Here is a 17,720-nt window from a genome sequence, read left to right as displayed (position 1 = left end):
AGGGTCTCCTATAATCCTACACAATTATCTCTAAAAATGTGTGCCAGTCTTTAGAATCCTTTTCTTTATCCCTCAAACACCTGCTTCTCCCCAAAAAAAGTAACATCAAACACCCTTATTACTTTCACAATGCACAATCTATCATTTTGTACAGTTTACAAAATGACAGTCATTAAAAAAAAATGTGTGTATATATATGTAGAAAACATAATTTGAGTCCTCTAAAGATCCAGTAAATATACAGAATTCTAAGCACAATATAAAAACAGAAAAACATTCAGCCAATTGCCTAGGGTGGTTATCTAAAATAACTATTCTGATCCTACTTAAGACAACGAGTCTGCATTTCTATTTTTTATGCATTTCTGCACTTAAAACAAAGTATTCTTAATGATCAAATTGGGAATCTGAAACACTACAATCCTCTGGGTTACAAAGTCAACTGTAGCAGCCCAAAGCTTTAAATTCTAAACCATACTGTCTCTCTGCCTCCCAAATAATCTTCCCTCTAATGTAGCCGAGGTGTTTCTTTGACAGTGATCTACATTTCTAAACACTGAAAGAAAAACCAACTGCCTCTCAACCAGTTTTTTAAACTATATTCTTTGCAAATTGGGCACTGGTAATCACTCATCTCCTCTTCAGCCAATTCATTCATTGTCAATTCCACATGCTCAAATCATCCTGTCAAGTGTTAGTAAAGATTCAGAGATCATAAAAATTCAAAAGAAATGTCTAAGTTTTTAAGAAAGTAGCATTTATGTAATCATTATTAGAGACCACACATAAATTCTGATAATGAATAATAGAGGGTTTCCAGGCTAGGAGAGGAAAAATATTGATAATTCTTTTCCATTCACATTTGACACAATTTAGATAAAGTTCCTATACCCTTTTTTTCCCAAAACCCAGAACTCAACTGAAAGAATTTTCCTCAAATTTAAAACTGAACTTTTCTGCAGAACTCAAATGTGTCCATTCTACTCCCAAAGAAAGTATTTACAGCAGTTTCATAATACAAAAGAGGGATGTTCACAAAGGTAACCTCCTTTATGGGTGTTTAATAAGCAGTGTCCTGCTATCTTTCACATGCCTGGGTATAATTCTAATGTAATCCTACGATTACTAAAAAGATCGGTAAGGCCAGTCCAAATTGTTTACCATAGCCAAAACTATCACGCAGTACGAGTAAAAAGCCTTCTAAGTGTTATTTTATTTTAAATTATGGTATCTTAGTGTTACGAGATCTTACAGGTTATCTATCCACATTCACTATTTAACAGATAAAAGAAACCGAACTCATCATCAATAACTCCCTATTTATTTGTTTTATTGATAAAATACTGCATTTGACTGACATAAAGGGGAAGAATCCCACCTTAATAAAGAAAAGGTTTTTCTTTCTTCTTCCATAATCTAGGTTTGGTGTATGAGCTCTGCATGGGTATAAGGAAAGCAGTCAGAAAGGGAAACATCCTTTACACTGTCCCATCAGGTCATGAAATACACCCTGCTGTACTATGCTCAGTTACTGCTGAGTGCTCAGCAAGCTTTAAGAAAACCCCTGGGAGAATAAATCACCCAAAGTCAAAGCTTGGATGTCTATAGATAAATAGGGAGGGGATAAAAGACAGGAGTAAGTTGAGGAGGAAACAAAAGCATGCAAATCCCAAAGGGATAAATATGCCAACCTTCCCGCAAACTGTGATAAGGGGCCAGGCACAATGCTGAGTAGCTGTCCTTTCCTGGCTTCAGGACAATCCATGAGAGTGGTGGAATCTTGCAGGTGGGTTGATGAATCTTGGTCTTCTCCTCTAGCATGCTGGGGGGAGATAAGAGACTCCAAAGGCCAATGTTGCAATAAACCCGTCTTCCTTACCTCACTCCTTAGAGGCCATTTATTATTTGCCGAAGATCTGATTAGCATTGCTCTTTAGGTTAAAGCGAGTACTTCATTTTTGCAGTACTAAGGATTGTAAGAACAGCTCGATCCCTAGTTTACTTAGGGAGTGGGACATTAAAAGCAGTGACAGCAGAAGGTCAGAATCAGTAAGTCTCCTGGAAAACATTTCTTCCTGTCAGCACTGGAACTCGACACAGACACCTCCCTCCTCTACCCAAATGCCAGAAAGCAGGACTGGGATGATTTCAATGCGTAGCACTGGAAGAGAAGAGGGTTCCCTTAGAAAAAATGCTCATAGCAACCAACCAACCTCATTCACCCAAAATAGTAAACAGTTGGTTTCTCTGCTCAGAACCAAAAGGCTTCTGCCAGACAAGCAGTATCACATGACCAGGTTCCCTCTTCTCTTCTCTGCCTCCCTCCCTTCTTTTGCAAAGTCTGCAGCAAAGTGGAACAGGGAGCTATAACACTGCACTATTTTATTTCACTTGACATTTGTTTTTAAAATGTTTACAGATGAAAGATACCAAATTGGGAGGAAGGGGAGGTACTAAGGGAAAAACTTTGGAAGAATTTACTTTGAAATAAGCCATATCATCGCACTGAGAAGGGTATCATAAACATAATGGTAAACTGGAAAATGTGCCCAATGGATGAACACATGATTAAACAGACTTCTTATCAATTTGCAAACATTTTGCTGATAAAATCTCTAAAAGAAGATATAGCTCAGCACCTATTTGACTTTCTCCATTTAGAAAGAAAATAAAGGCACTTAAGATGCTGGCTAGTTTCAGAGACAATGTATTGCAACAATTGTGGCAGGCCACTATAAATCTGAGATTCATACCCCTTACCTTGTCAAATTCAACTTACATTTTATTTTACTCCTTAGGTGTCACAATCCCATCATTCCTGGGTAGGCAATCAGGGTAGCTATACCAACAGACTGAACTGAAAAACCTACCCTGCTAATTATGGAAACAGCTGCCTCCATGCCACTTACTGGCATCTTCATCGAAAGGGGTGAGGAGGGGTGGTAAATAAGGCGAGCAGCACAGCTGAAGCCAGAGGAGCCACCATCTTCTCCCCTCAAAGCTCCTCGCACTTGTTACCTGAGCAAAGCACACACTGTAGAGGCACAGAAGCCAAAACCTCTATGCTGAGCAATTTGTTACAGTAGGAAAATAGGTAAAGTATAAGAATCACTTGTGTCACCAACATCTACCGTGGCTTCTATCACAGGACCAACCAGGGGGCTTTGAAAGTAGAGCCGCTCACCCTCATCCACCCCCCTTGCATTGTGAGATGCTCAATAAATATTTGTAAAATGGAAAGAAGTGAAAAATGGAGATGAGAAAGAAAAATACTTGTCAAAATCATATATTTGAGCAACACCTTTTCCCAATAAGACCATGCACTGATAGTTTTTTGACTAATGTCAAAATATAAATACTGCCAATAAGTAATTTGCTGGTAAGGGTGAGAAGCAACTGGAACTCTGAGACACTACTGGGGAAATGCAAAATGATAATGCTACTTTTGAAAACAGTTTGGAAGTTTCTTATAAACTTAAACTTACACTTGCCATAAAACCCAGTAATCCCATTCTGACTAAACAAAGAGAAATGAAAACACATGTCCGCATGAGAAGTGTACGTAAAAATTCACAGCAGCTTTCTCTTAACTGCCAAAATGTCCTTCAACTTGTGAATGATGTAAAAAATTGTGCTACATCCATACAACAGAATACTACTCAGCAGTAATAGTAATTTTTTAAAAAACCATAAAGTACTACTATGGGCAAAAGCATGTACAAACCTCAAAAGCATTATAGTAAACAGAATAAGAAAAACACAAGGCCTAGAAATTAAATGATTGCATTTATATGAAATTCAGGAAAAGGCAAAACTCTCTAAGGGCAGAAATAAGGTCAGTGGTTGCTAGGAATTGGGAGTGGGGAAGGAGATTGTCTACAAAGAGGCACAATGGAACTTTTAGATGGAAGTATTCTACCTACCTTCATTATGTTGGTGGTTTACCTTTTATCAAAATTTATTAACTGTATCCCTAAAAAGGTGACCATTACTGTATATAAATTGACCTCAATTTCTTAAAATGCAGATTACAAAATATTATGTATAGAGGCAGAATAGAATAGTAGTTAAGAATATAGGCTCTAAGCTGGATTGCTTGGGTTTCAATCTTGGCTCTACCACTTACTAGCTGTGTGACTCAAGACATTTAACATCTCTATGCCTCCATTTCCTCATCTGTAAAGTGGGGATAATAGTACTCACTTCATAGAGTTGTTGTAACACATAGGTTAATATATATAAAAAGCACTTAGAACACGGCCTATTCTATAAGCACTCAGTAGATGCAAGCTGTTGTCATCACACAATTATGTAACACATACACAAACACATCTCTATGCACAGGAGACAGTGGAAGGATAGTCACTCTCTGGATGGTGGGAATAGGATGATCACACTTTTTCTCCCCCTTCTGTATCTTTATCTTCTGAATTGTCTACATTAAACAAATATTGCCTTAAAATTTTTTTCCTTAAAATAACAATGAAAAAACACTGCACTGGGACTCAGAGGTCCTGTTTTTTAGTGTTGCCGTTAACTACCTTAGCTGCATGGCCTCAGGGTGTCACCTTCATCTCCAAAAAGTCTGAACTCCAAAATTGGAGAAGCACACAGGTATCCTCCAATTCTACAATGGAATGGTTCTCTAAGACTTATGGTGAGACTTGGGAAGCCACACCCTTTATTTTGTTTCACCAGGCAGTGTGACACAGACAGATGAAACACCCAAGTCCCTGCCCTTAGGGAGCTTACAATACAAGCTGTTCAAAGAAACAGAGACAGACAATCCATCAACATGTAACTGCTTGGATGGGAACACAAAGAGGGGACTGAGCTGGGTTTGGAGGAGTCAGAGAAGACACTGAGCCAAGTCCTAGTTTTTTGTTTTTTGTTTTAAGTCAAACCAAAGATAGGGAAGGGAATTCTAACCAAAGGGAAAGGAAACTACAAAATCAAAAGGTGTGAAAACAACAATTTCTTGGGGAATGGAAGATAGATAAATAGAGAAAGAGCATCTTGACAACAGTATGGGAATGAAGAGGGCCAAGACCAGTAGCAGGGAGGTTGGTTAGAAGAGACAAATGAGCATTCAGGCTGTTGATAATCTCCAGAAAATATGGGACTGTAAGTTTTTAATCTTATTCAAATGTCTATATATGCCATGAATAAGCCTGATAAATATCAGTCTCACATGTACTTTATTATATTTACAATACTTAAAAATTTTTAGAAAAATGTCAGTTCACTTCCATTTTCCATGGTTAATTGCACACACTCATTCATTCAATATTTACCGAGTGTGTGTTACACATATGTTAGATGCAGGGGAGAAGCGAGACATAGACAATAAATAAATGAACAACCAAAGCAAGCAAGGGAAAAAGAGATTGCTTTTCCTTCTGTCCATCTCTAGCCCTCAAAAACAGGATAGAGGCAATGTGATACAGTGGCTGGGAACTTTTGCACCTGGAACCAGAAAAATCTTTGTTCCGATTCTTGCTCCATACAATCTACTACCTACCACCAGTCTGGCTTTGGGTGGGCCACTTAACCTCTACCTCTCTGGGACTTCGGCTCACCTGAAAATGGGGATAACATCACTTAGTTCATACGGTTTTAGGGTGAATTTAATAAGACAATCAATAATCGGTATGTCAAGTATACAAAACATGTTCACAAATAGTTCCATTTATTATTGTTTAATTTTCATTTTCTACCTTTAGAACAGCCCATGTTCTTCTACTATCCAGACAGAAACACAGGGTAGAAAACAGGGGGAGCAAGGTATGAAAAAGATCTGTTTAACAATACTAAATTCACATTTTAGTGAATTCGCAACTGTTTTCTTATAAAGATGTCATGTTTGGAACTAACATTCCTTTAGGACTTCTCAAACTGTTAATGTCTACATGACCTAGTAAATTAAATAAAGACCATCACCCAAAATAGGGAGCCAGTCACAGTCTCTCCTGGGAGTCCTCGTTCTGACTCTGAGTCATTTAAAGAGCAGAGGCAAAGCAGAGCACTGATAAGTAGCTTGAACTCAAGCATGGACAGAGTTGCCAGAGCACACTGTAGCCCCAGCCATTTACCGCAAGCAGAACTTTTGGAAACAGAAAAACCAAGATGGCAGTAGAAATTTCTAAGTGGCTGTGTCTTTGAGTAATCACGTCCTCCAGGAGAAAAGTAAAGCATTATGTTTCTCAAGGAAAAAGAGAAAAAAGAAAAAAAAAAAAAAAAAAAAGACTGCTGTCTCCCTACAATCATATACTCAAAAATGTTTAGTCATCTTTTTAAAATGTTTCTTTCTTACAAAAGACTTCAAAAACAATAGAGGTCACTTAAAGATTCTGAAGACGAATGCACAACACAAAAAGCAAGTGTCTTCTCTGTCTGTGATCCCAGACTTTAAGGGGCAAAATGATTTTCTTAAACTTTCCACCATAAATTTCCCTTTGCAATGAAACATGGCAGTGATACTTAAGCCCCAATAGAAAAATTTCAGAAACAGAGGGGAACCTGGACAAATTTTCAAGTACACTCTGTAAGTTTTTATACTGAAATAAAAGTCTACACTGTAACAGAAAGAATGCCATACTTTTACACCTTTCTCTTATTAGAGTTTGCAATCTCCTTTATATAGGCAGTCCTCTGTAGACAGCAGTCAGGACTCCCTAATACTACAGAAGACACTTCTTTCCTACTCTCCTTCCTGCCACCAAGGAGCAGGGAAGCCAGCAGCTCCTGAAGCTTCTGAACAACCGGAGCACCCCTGCTATGCCCCCTTCTGCTGGAAGATCTCCAGAGCCTGAAGAAACCACAAAGACAGGGCCTTCCTTCAGGGGCAGGAGAGCTGAGCTAATGAGGCTGGAAATCTCATTTGTGCTTCCCATGACTGCTTGAGATAGCCCCTTAACGTATCACCATTTGCTTTTTTCAGTGGTCCGTATGTCACCAGCCAAACAAACTCTCAACGTTACAAAATGGTGACAAAATTAGGTGTACAGTTGTTAGAGGGGGAAAAGTCATCAGATGATGTCCAACTATACTTCTGCTGGCTCTTTCTCATTATTTCATTGTCTTTGACTCTTCACATCTTTCAAAGTCAACAGCGGCTCTTCCAGCACAAGGCCCTCAATGATCTTCTCAGATGCAAGAGTATTGCACATTCACTTTTCTGCAAACCCAGACATTTTTCCCTAGAAATCAGGTTGTCCAGCAGCCACTGACTCACCCAGGGTTACATGTTTTGCTTTATAGACATCAATCCTCTAGTTCACATAGATACATACTAGCTCTAATTTGAGGACAGCACAAACGGGAAAGCCATTTTAACTACATGGTGTCTGTAATTTGGGAATCTGAAATAAGTTTGAGTCCTTTGAGATAGTGAGTTTATTGAGCTCCCTAAAAAGTACTATATTCAGAGAGTCAATTCCAATGTAGAATGCTTCATAATTTTAAAAAGAGTGGTATCCTTCATCACACACCTTAAGTTGAGACTCTAATACTATTTAACAAAAAAATCTATCAGTACTGTTACAATCAATACAAATTTTATCACTATAAAGAAGGTATCAACATTTCCCAAGATATTTTTAAAAATAAACTATCAAGGTTGCACAGGCCCACTAAAAAGATTTGGTTAAATTTAGATGACAATAATTAATTTCATAGCTTTAAATGTAAATGGTGAAGTTAAGAATTCAAAGCAGGATTGGAGGTGATGAGCCTTCTCTGTAAAAGCTGTTTTAAGAAAACAATATATTGTTTCATAATTGGAAATTTAAAAATTCAAAATTGACTACCATTTGCTTTGTAGTTTAAAAAAGAACCTAGATTTCTCAACTTTCTTAGGTCTCAAGTGCTTCAGTAATCTCAAGTTAAATGCTGCATCTGGTCAGATTTTAGGCCATAGTTATGAATATACTGACACATTAGCCTTTCTGTTAGGAAACAGCAACTTTTCTGATTAATAAAACTAGGTGAATGGTGAGGAACAATTAAAATTACCTGTAGCCCTTATATATTTATAAAAGCAAGAGAACCTGGAACCACCTAAGACCCCCAACAGCCAAAGCAATCCTGAGAAGGAAGAATAAAGTGGGGGGGATCTCGCTCCCCAACTTCAAGCTCTACTACTAAGCCACAGTAATCAAGACAATTTGGTACTGGCACAAGAATAGACCCACAGACCAGTGGAACAGAATAGAGACTCCAGACATTAACCCAAACATATATGGTCAATTAATATATGACAAAAGAGTCATGGACATACAATGGGGAAATGACAGCCTTAACAGTTGGTGTTGGCAAAACTGGAAAGCTACATGTAAGAGAATGAAACTGGATCATTGTCTAACCCCATACACAAAAGTAAATTCGAAATGGATCAAAGATCTGAATGTAAGTCATGAAACCATACAACTCTTAGAAAAAAATATAGGCAAAAATCTCTTGGACATAAACATGAGTGACTTCTTCATGAACATATCTCCTGGAGCAAGGGAAACAAAAGCAAAAATGAACAAGTGGGACTATATCAAGCTGAAAAACTTCTGTACAGCAAAGGACACCATCAACAGAACAAAAAGGTATCCTGCAGTATGGGAGAATATATTCATAAATGACAGATCTGATAACGGGTTGACATCCAAAATATATAAAGAGCTCACGCACCTCAACAAACAAAAAGCAAATAATCCAATTAAAAAATGGGCAGAGGAGCTGGACAGTTCTCCAAAGAAGAAATTCAGATGGCCATCAAACACATGAAAAGATGCTCCACATCACTAGTCATCAGAGAAATGCAAATTAAAACCACAATGAGATATCACCTCACACCAGTAAGGATTGCCATCATTCAAAAGACAAACAACAACAAATGTTGGTGAGGATGTGGAGAAAGGGGAACCCTCCTACACTGCTGGTGGGAATGTAAATTAGTTCAACCATTGTGGAAAGCAATATGGAGGTTCCTCAAAAAACTCAACAGAAATACCATTTGACCCAGGAATTCCACTTCTAGAAATTTACCCCAAGAATGCAGCAGCCCAGTTTGAAAAAGACAGATGCACCCCTATGTTTATCACAGCACTCTTTACAATAGCCAAGAAATCGAAGCAACCTAAGTGTCCATCAGTAGATGAATGGATAAAGAAGATGTGGTACATATACACAATGGAATATTATTCAGCCATAAGAAGAAAACAAATCCTATCATTTGCAACAACATGGATGGAGCTAGAGGGTATTATGCTCAGTGAAATAAGCCAGGCGGAGAAAGACAAGGACCAAACGATTTCACTCATATGTGGAGTATAAGAAAAAGAAAAAACTGAAGGAACAAAACAGCAGCAGACTCACAGAACCCAAGAATGGACTAACAGTTACCAAAGGGAAAGGGACTGGAAAAGATGCATGGGAAGGGAGGGATAAGATGGGGTGGTGGCGGAGAAAGGGGGTATTATGATTAGCATATATAATGTGGGTGGAGGCACAGGAAGAGCTGTTGGGGCTATGGGGGGGACTTGGTGAAGGGGGGAACCTAGTAAACATAATGTTCCTCATGTAATTGTAGATTAATGATACCAAAATTAAAAAAAAAAAGGATTTAAATTTTCAGATTAAGGCCTCTATATAAAATGTGTATACATGTAAGTTTATGTATGAAGCCTTCTTAAGTAAAATTTTTAAATAATGATAATCCCATAAATGGGGAGTGCTAAATCATGTCTTTAAATGATTTATTCAGTTATTTCATTCTAACGGCTGCATTTGTCAGCTAATGTTTTTCTATACCATGACCTCTAAAACTAATGACCACCTCTCCAATTTATCACCATCTTCACAGCTTAAGCAGAGTTAGGGCCCACAGAAGGCAGGCAGTATTAGCAAACAGCTAACCCAGTCCACTAGCCTACCAGTAACCACAAGTGATAAGCAATAAATATTTACTCTATAAAATATAACCATGAAATGTTGTTGAATACACTATAATTTCAATTCCTCAATGACCAAACACAACACAGTTGACCTTTGAACAACATGGGGGTCTACTTGTATGCAGGTTTCTTTCAATAAATGTATTGGAAATGTTGAGATTTACAAGTCTGAAGAAACTTGCAGAAAAACACATAGCCTAGAAATAATGAAAAAATTAAGAAAAAAGTAGGTGTGTCATGAATGCATGAACTATACATAGATATCAATCTATTTTATCATTTACTACCATAAAATACATAGAAGTCTGTTACAAAAGTTAAAATTTATCAAAACCTTCTTCACACAATTATGGACTATACCTGGTGCCACTTGCAGTTGAGAGATATGTGAACAAATGTAAAGATACAATATTAAATCATAACTGCATCAAATTAACTGCTACTGTAATAATTTCATAATCACCTCCTGTTGCTGTGGCAGTGAGCACAAGTGTTGTATCTCTCCTCAAAACACTGGGTGACCCTAATCATCTCCCTGTGAGCAGTTTGTCTCTCCAGGAAGTTTGTGTATCACAGTAAAAAGTGATCTCTTGCAGTTCTTGCATATTTTTCATCATCTTTAGTACAATATCATAAACCTTGAAAAACACACCATGGGACCCATATGAAGTACTACTAGTTATGCTGGAAATGCCCCCAAGAAGCAGAGAAAAGTCATGATATTACAAGAAAAAGCTGAATTGCTTGATATTATAGTCTGAGGTCTGCAGTAGTGGTTGCCACCATTTTAAGATAAATGAATCCAGCATAAGGACAATTGTAAAAAAAAAAAGGAAAGGAAATGCGTGAAGCCATTGCTGCAGCTACACCAGCAGGTGTGAAAACCTTGAGCTTTTTGCAAAATTTTTTTTATCTTGCACTGAAAATGCAGCTTTCATGTGGATACAGGATTGCTGTAAGGCACACCTACGGACTCTAATACAACTTGAGAAAAAGTAAAGTCATCATATGACAACCTAAAGCAAAAGGAAGGTAAAGAATCTACAGCTGGAGAATTTAATGACAGCAAAGGATGGTTTGATAATTTTAGAAAGAGGTTTAGCTTAAAAATATTAAGATAACAGGAGAAGTAGCTTCTGCTAACCAAGAGGCAGCAGATGAGTCCCAAATGCCATTAAGAAAATCATTGAGGAGAAAGGCTATTTGTCTGAACAGGTTTTTAATGTAGACAAAAGTATTATATTCTGTGGGGGGTGGAAATGCTACAAAGAACACTTCTTAGTAAGGAAGGGAAGTGAACACCAGGACTTAAGGCAAGAAGGGTCAGGCCAACTCCACTGCTTGTGCAAATGCAGTTGGGTTCAGGCTCAGACTGCCGTTACCTATAGAGCTGCTAATACTGAGCCTTGAAGGGAAGAGATAAACACCAGCTGCCAATCTCTTAATTGTTCAACAAGAGGGCCTGGACAGTAAGAACCCTTTTTCCAGAATTGTTCCATTGATGCTTTTTCCTCAAGTCAGGAATTACCTTGCCAGTAAACGACTGACCTTTTAAAGTTATTTTTCAATGCCCCTGGCCACCCAGAATACCATGAGTTCAATGCTGAAAGTGTCAAAGTGGTCTACTTGCCCTCAAACACAATGTCTCTAATTCAGTCTCTAGATCCCAGGGTCATAAGAACCTTGAAGGTCCATTACACATGGTGCTCTAAGGAAAGGATCATCAACCCTATGAAGGTATAGAAGAACTATACCACTGAAGATGCCATCATTATAGAAAATGCTGTGAAAGTTATGAAGCCCAAAACAATAAATTCCTACCAGAGAAACCCATCCAGAAGTTGTGCATGATTCACAGGATTTACAACAGACCCAATCAGGGAAATACGAAGTTGATGTGGATATGGCAAAAAAGGTGGGAGGTGAAGGGTTTCAAGATATGGATCTTGAGAAATTCAACAGCTAAGAGACACCAAACCAGAGGATTTAAAAGGTGACTTGATGGAGATGAGTGCTTCTGAACCAGTGCCAGACAATGAAGAAGAAGATGTAGAAGCAATGCCAGAAATCAGACTGACATTAGACAATCTGGCAGAAGGGTTCCAATTACTGAAGTCTGCTTTCGACTTCTTTTATGGCATGGATCCTTCTATGATAAACACTGAAAACTAAAGCCAATGGTAGAAGGAGAATTGGTACTGTATAGAAACATTTTCAGAGAAATGAAAAAGCAAAAAAGTTACATGGAAGTTACAATGTACACTCAGGGTGTCTCAGCCTTTTCTGCCTCCCCTGCCAACCTGCTCCACCTCTACAGCCTCTACCACCCAAGACAGCAAGATCAATCCCCCCTTTTCCTCCTCAGTCTACTCAACATGAAGATAACGACAATGACCTTTCTTATGATCCACTTCGACTCAATGAACAGTAAATAATCATCATGCCCTACAGCTAATTAATAAACTTATCTGTTGTGTTTGTGTGTGTCTTTGTATGAAAATCTAGTAACCATACAGCAAAAAATGTATGATAGGTTTTTGCATCATAGTGATCACCTGAGTATCTGCTATGTACAACATCATACACAAGACTTGAATGGAAGTGGACAACCTATTCTTATACAGGCATAAGGTGAGTGATAGTTAATGTAATTAAATAATGTGTATGTTTTCTTATTGTTTGCTTTCAAAGAATCACAATACTGTAAATTGTGCCTCTTATAACTGGAGAAAAATGCATACCAGTCTATCATCAGGAAGTGGTTTTTCTTTGATGAAACAACAGTTCTAGTATAGTATTATGAAGTCATATATGTATTACATATGCCATGAAAATTTCATAATGAAAAAAGAAGTAAAAGAGAAAGAAAACAGATTTTTAAGATTCATTTGTTACCATACAGGCGAGGCTACTGCAAAGTAATCAATATATTGCTGCTTCTTGGTATCAATGCATGAATCATTATACCGTAAATAAATATGAATTTATTTTTATATTATCTTTTCGTTTTGATGTCTAGTGTTAGGAATATATATAATGCCTACAGTGTTTGTATCATACAATATTGATGTAGGTACTGACAGACAATTCATCCTGTAAACAGAGAGCATAAACTTGCAGTATCAATACAGTATTATAAATACATTCTCTTCCTTATGATTTTCTTAGTAACATTTTATTTCTCTAGCTTACTTTACAGAAAGAATACGAAAACAATATATAATACATATAACATACAAAATATATGTTAATTGACTCTTCATGTTATCAGTACAGTTTCCAGTCAACAGTAGGCTATTAGTAATTTTAAGTTTTGGGGGAGTCAAAAGTTACACATGGATTTTCAACTGCACAGGAGCTTGGGGCCCCTAACGCCCGTGTTGTTTAAGGGTCAAGTCTAAACGCTAATCATGATTATAACGGTTGGTAAGTTCTGACTAGAACAGATGATGGTTTCCATTAGCACCTAGTTGAAAGCTACTGGGCACCCAAAGAGAAGGGTACTCTAACCTTGGAAACCAAATTCTTACATTACAAAAAGTGTCCCCAAATCCCAGTTACTGTGAGAAGCACCTATTACTAACATTCCTACACCTTAAAGAATCTTCCAATGGAGGTACATCTTTGTATCTAAAGGTAGGGCCAGGGGTTCCCAAATAAAGAAGGCATTCCATCCACAGAAAGTGGCAGTGGGCATAAATAAATAAATCTTATTGGGAATAGACAAACCCATTTTCTTCACACTGCATCAGCATCTATGCTGTATTTTTAACTTTTTGTTATTCACCTAAATAGCAGACTCAGCTGTCCTCAGTTGTTGGTAGGCGAAACACGTTTCCCTAGAAGCCATTAAGTTCATCTTATTAACAGCACATGGGCCAAATACTATTCTATGTGATTTACACACATCAAAACTCCTTTAATCTTCACAAAGACTCGGGCGGTTCTCAACCCAGGGCAATTCTGACCCTGAGGGTCAGAAATCTGGAGACAATATTAAACTAGAGAGCTGCTACTGGCATCTAGCAGGCAGCAGCCAGGTATATTGCTAAAAACCCTCCACCCACAGGACAGCCCCCAACAACACAGAATTATCCAGTCCCAAATGTCAACAGTGCTGAGGCTTGGAAACCTGCAATGACCCCATGAGACAGGTGCTACTACTGTTCCCATTTTTTCAGATGAAGAAACTGAGGCACCGAGAAGTAACTTGCTTAAGGTCACACATCTAGCAGATGGCACTGCCAGAATTTGAACCTAACAGTCTAGCTCCAAAGCCGATCCTCTTAACCTTTCATAAGAAAGAAAGATACTAGTTGGGAAGCTTACCCACAACTTTCCCCCCTCTTCCTAGATTCCAGGTTTGTTTGGAAAAATTAATCATTTATTTGTTCATTCACAATTCCATCTATCCACCTGCCCATCTATCTGTTCAATAAGTATTCTCTGAACATCCGCTACGTGCCAGACACTGCTCAAGGCAATTCTAAGTGAACAAGATCTCTGTTCTTGTGGTACATACGTTCCTCATTCATCTCCACCCCCCAACCCCCACACCCGTCTTTACTAGACCTTAAACATGCTAAGCATGTTCACTCTTGTGCCTGGAAAGATTTTCCCCCATAAAAACATAAGCATGGTCCGTCCATTCCTTCACTTCATGCAGGTCTCTGCTCAAATGTCACTTTCTCAGAAAGGCCTTCCCTGACTCTCTTTTTAATCAGCTACAGACTCATCATCTATTCCTTTTCCCTGCTGTATTTTTCTTATTAGCACATATCATTCCTAATATTACATTATGTATTTGTTCACTGTCACTGACCTCCCTCTCACCAGCAGAATGCCATAAGAGCTATCTCCAGAGCTACCACCTCTCACCTGGACTTCTGCAACTGCCTCTTATTTGGTCTCCCTGCCACCTTTCTTAACACCCCCTTCAATTTATTTTCTACACTGAAACCAGAATCATCTTTCTAAAATGCAAATATAATACCATCTCTATGCAAAATCCTGGAATGACTTCCTATTGCTCTTAGGATATTACCTTAGGATAAAGTCCAAATTCCTAACATGGCTTTTAAGGCCCCCTTGAATCTCTAAGTTATTTTCTTACCATTCACCTTCTCACAATTAATAGCTGTAGTTGTAGCAGTAACAGTCAACATGCATTGAGTACCTGCTGTGTGCCAGGCACTAATCTAAGGGCATTATTTGTCTTAAGTCATTTAGTCCTAATCTATGAGGTAGGAATCATTGTTACGCCTATTTTCAGATGGGGAAACTGAGGCACCAAGCAGTAACTGTCCAAGGCAACTAGTCAGTGTTAAGGCCAGGATGTAAACCCAGGCAATAAGGCTCCAGAATCCTCACTCACACCCATGATACTACACCATCTCCCTATACCAGCTGTAACAAAAGTCCGTCAGTTCCTCAAATGTGCTATTTTATCTCATACCTCCAGATCTTCACACTGTACTCTCTGCTGGAAAATCATTCAGATCATAGCTTAAACAGCCCTTTCTTTGCATGGCCCTCCTGCAATGTTCCCTAGAAGTGCTGTGTTCTCCTACAGCATTCTGAATTTCCTAGTATAACCCCCATTCTATTTCATTATGATTATTTGTCTGCCTTCACCAATAAATGTGAGGCTGCACAAGGACAGGGACCATGTCTTTCTAGTTCCCCCACTTTACTTCTAGCATCTGGTACAGACCCTGGAATAAATGAGGAGCTGAGTGAGTTACCTTACATGGCACCAGCTTCATGAATCATTTCCTAACCCCCTTCCAAAAGCAATTCATTGCATATCTAAGAACCCTGCTCATATTTTCTTATCTATTAAAAGAATGTATATATGTATCCTTTTCCTGTCTGTTGTGAAAAGCAGGGATAATATCTCATATATTTGTGCAATCTTTGAAGTGACTTTTACAAACTCATCACTTAAAACTTGTGTTCAAGGGATCTCTCTGCATTCTTACAACTGTCTGTAAATCAATAATCAAAAACAATTATCTCAGTAAAAATTTCAATTTAAAGTTAATTATTGACAGAAATGGATTGATAAATATCAAGAGCTTAAAATGACTCCTCTTTGTGTGGTGAAGGTCAAACTCTCCAATTTAATATTCAGAGGCCTCAATAATCCAGCTCCTTATTACCTGTTAAACTCAATTTCCTCTTGCAACTATCCCATACCTCCTATTCTACAAGGTGAAACCCTTATTTTTCCTCACATACCACACCTAGTCTAGTTTCCACATCTTGCCTTAGGATACACTTCCTACCCAACACCAGTGATTCACTCTTCCCTCCTCTGACTCTTCTTGCCTATCGAAATTGCACCTTTCCTCTAAGGTCTAGCTCTAATCTCACCTCTATTTTTAAGTTTTCCTGACCTTATTTCTCTCTTTTTTCTTAGGATACTATAATCCTTTGTAATGCCTGTACCTCCAACAAGAATACAGATTTCCTGAAATTCAGAATAATTCCTTCTACTTCTCAAGCAAATCCCAAGAGCACCTATCAGAATGTTAAGTATATAATCAATAATTAGTAAATACTTGCTGATTATAAGAGAAGTCTCACATTAATCGTGCGTATTATCAATCTTCAATCATCCATGCTAACATAGAAAGGCCTACTGGTGGATGAATCCATTTATCTTTTAGAGTGGGCAAAATGCCTGCATTTGTAGTAAGTACTCTGCAGCTGTTTCTAATTTTCCAGGAAGCCACAAAACTGTCACAAATGGCCTAACTGCACAATTCTTCTCTTGTCAGGGCCCAGAGCCCGCTCAGCTTATGATTCCAATACTGGCAAACAACTGTATAACTTCCTCATCTGTGACACAAAGATAAAAATAAGCAGAGGTAGTCATATTCTAAACATTTGCTGGTTCACACCTTCTCCTAATAGGGAGATCATCATTTGGGCACAAAAGATCATCTATTCTCTTACTGAACCAAAATCTTGTTTGTTATCAACAAAGTGCTTTTGCAAATAGATATAGTGGCAATGTCAGTAAGAATTTGAAAAAGATTTGCCGAAGAAAATCCCTGTGATGATCTACTCTTAGGATAATCCAGAATTGATAGAAAGCCAAATTCTTCCCATAGTCCATAGAGATTTGCATTGACCTACAGATATTTTCCCTAAGTGAGAGTTCCTAAACTCCTAAAACTCTCTGGTTAGCTCTCTTTCTCATCCAACTAGTCAAAGTTCTTCTAACAACATACCACACAACTGAAAAGCTAAGTTTCTCAGCCCAAATTTTTGTTTATACCTGGTAGAAGATACAGCTTTCTCCCAGAGGGATTTCAAAATTCCTAAGATTATCTCCAGAAAACTCTTCAAATACTTTCAGATATCTAATGGCAACAGCTTTGCTACTAAAAATTTCCCAACATCTTCCTGTTTTGGCAGGCCCTGATGAAATCCCCCTACCCATAAGGGGGAATTTGAGTAAAAACACTGCCAGCTTCAAGTTCCCTTAGGCAAATTTCCAGCCCCAGTGCAAGGCCATGAGGTTAAACATTTCTCAATGACGCAGGCTCCCTCAGAGGAACAAGAAAAAAAAAATCAAAACTTATGCTTCTCAGTGCAGTAAATCAAGAGACAGTGAGCAAGTCCTTAAAAAAAAAAGAGTGAAATTAAACTATACACTGTTTGTTCTGCTATGGCTCTCAGTAGAAGCACAGGACCAGGATCTGAGCTCCCAGAGCTGATGGGAGAGAAGGCTCTGCAGAACCAGCAGTGGGGCCAAACTGAGAGAGA

The 17,720-nt window shown here is 38.2% G+C and overlaps 1 protein-coding gene across 4 annotated transcripts in view; it reads right to left on the bottom strand.

The window, feature by feature from the left end:
• The window catches only part of MRTFA (myocardin related transcription factor A), a 103,178-nt gene that overhangs the window by 64,471 nt on the left and 20,987 nt on the right, over window positions 1-17,720 (bottom strand). The window contains exon 1 of one of the 4 annotated variants that reach the window (XM_057486343.1): window positions 1,692-1,844. The exons of 1 other annotated variant lie outside the window; for it this stretch is intronic. In XM_057486343.1, coding sequence (XP_057342326.1) covers window positions 1,692-1,821 — 130 coding nt within the window. In that variant the 5' untranslated portion in view covers window positions 1,822-1,844. Of the gene's footprint in view, window positions 1-1,691; window positions 1,845-17,720 lie in introns of those variants that run through there. 2 more of the 4 variants (XM_036931502.2, XM_036931503.2) reach the window with 2 other exon arrangements.

The sequence above is a fragment of the Manis pentadactyla genome, chromosome 10, assembly GCF_030020395.1.
Source record: "Manis pentadactyla isolate mManPen7 chromosome 10, mManPen7.hap1, whole genome shotgun sequence".
Lineage (NCBI taxonomy): Eukaryota > Metazoa > Chordata > Mammalia > Pholidota > Manidae > Manis > Manis pentadactyla.
This window is presented reverse-complemented; position numbering and strand designations above follow the sequence as displayed.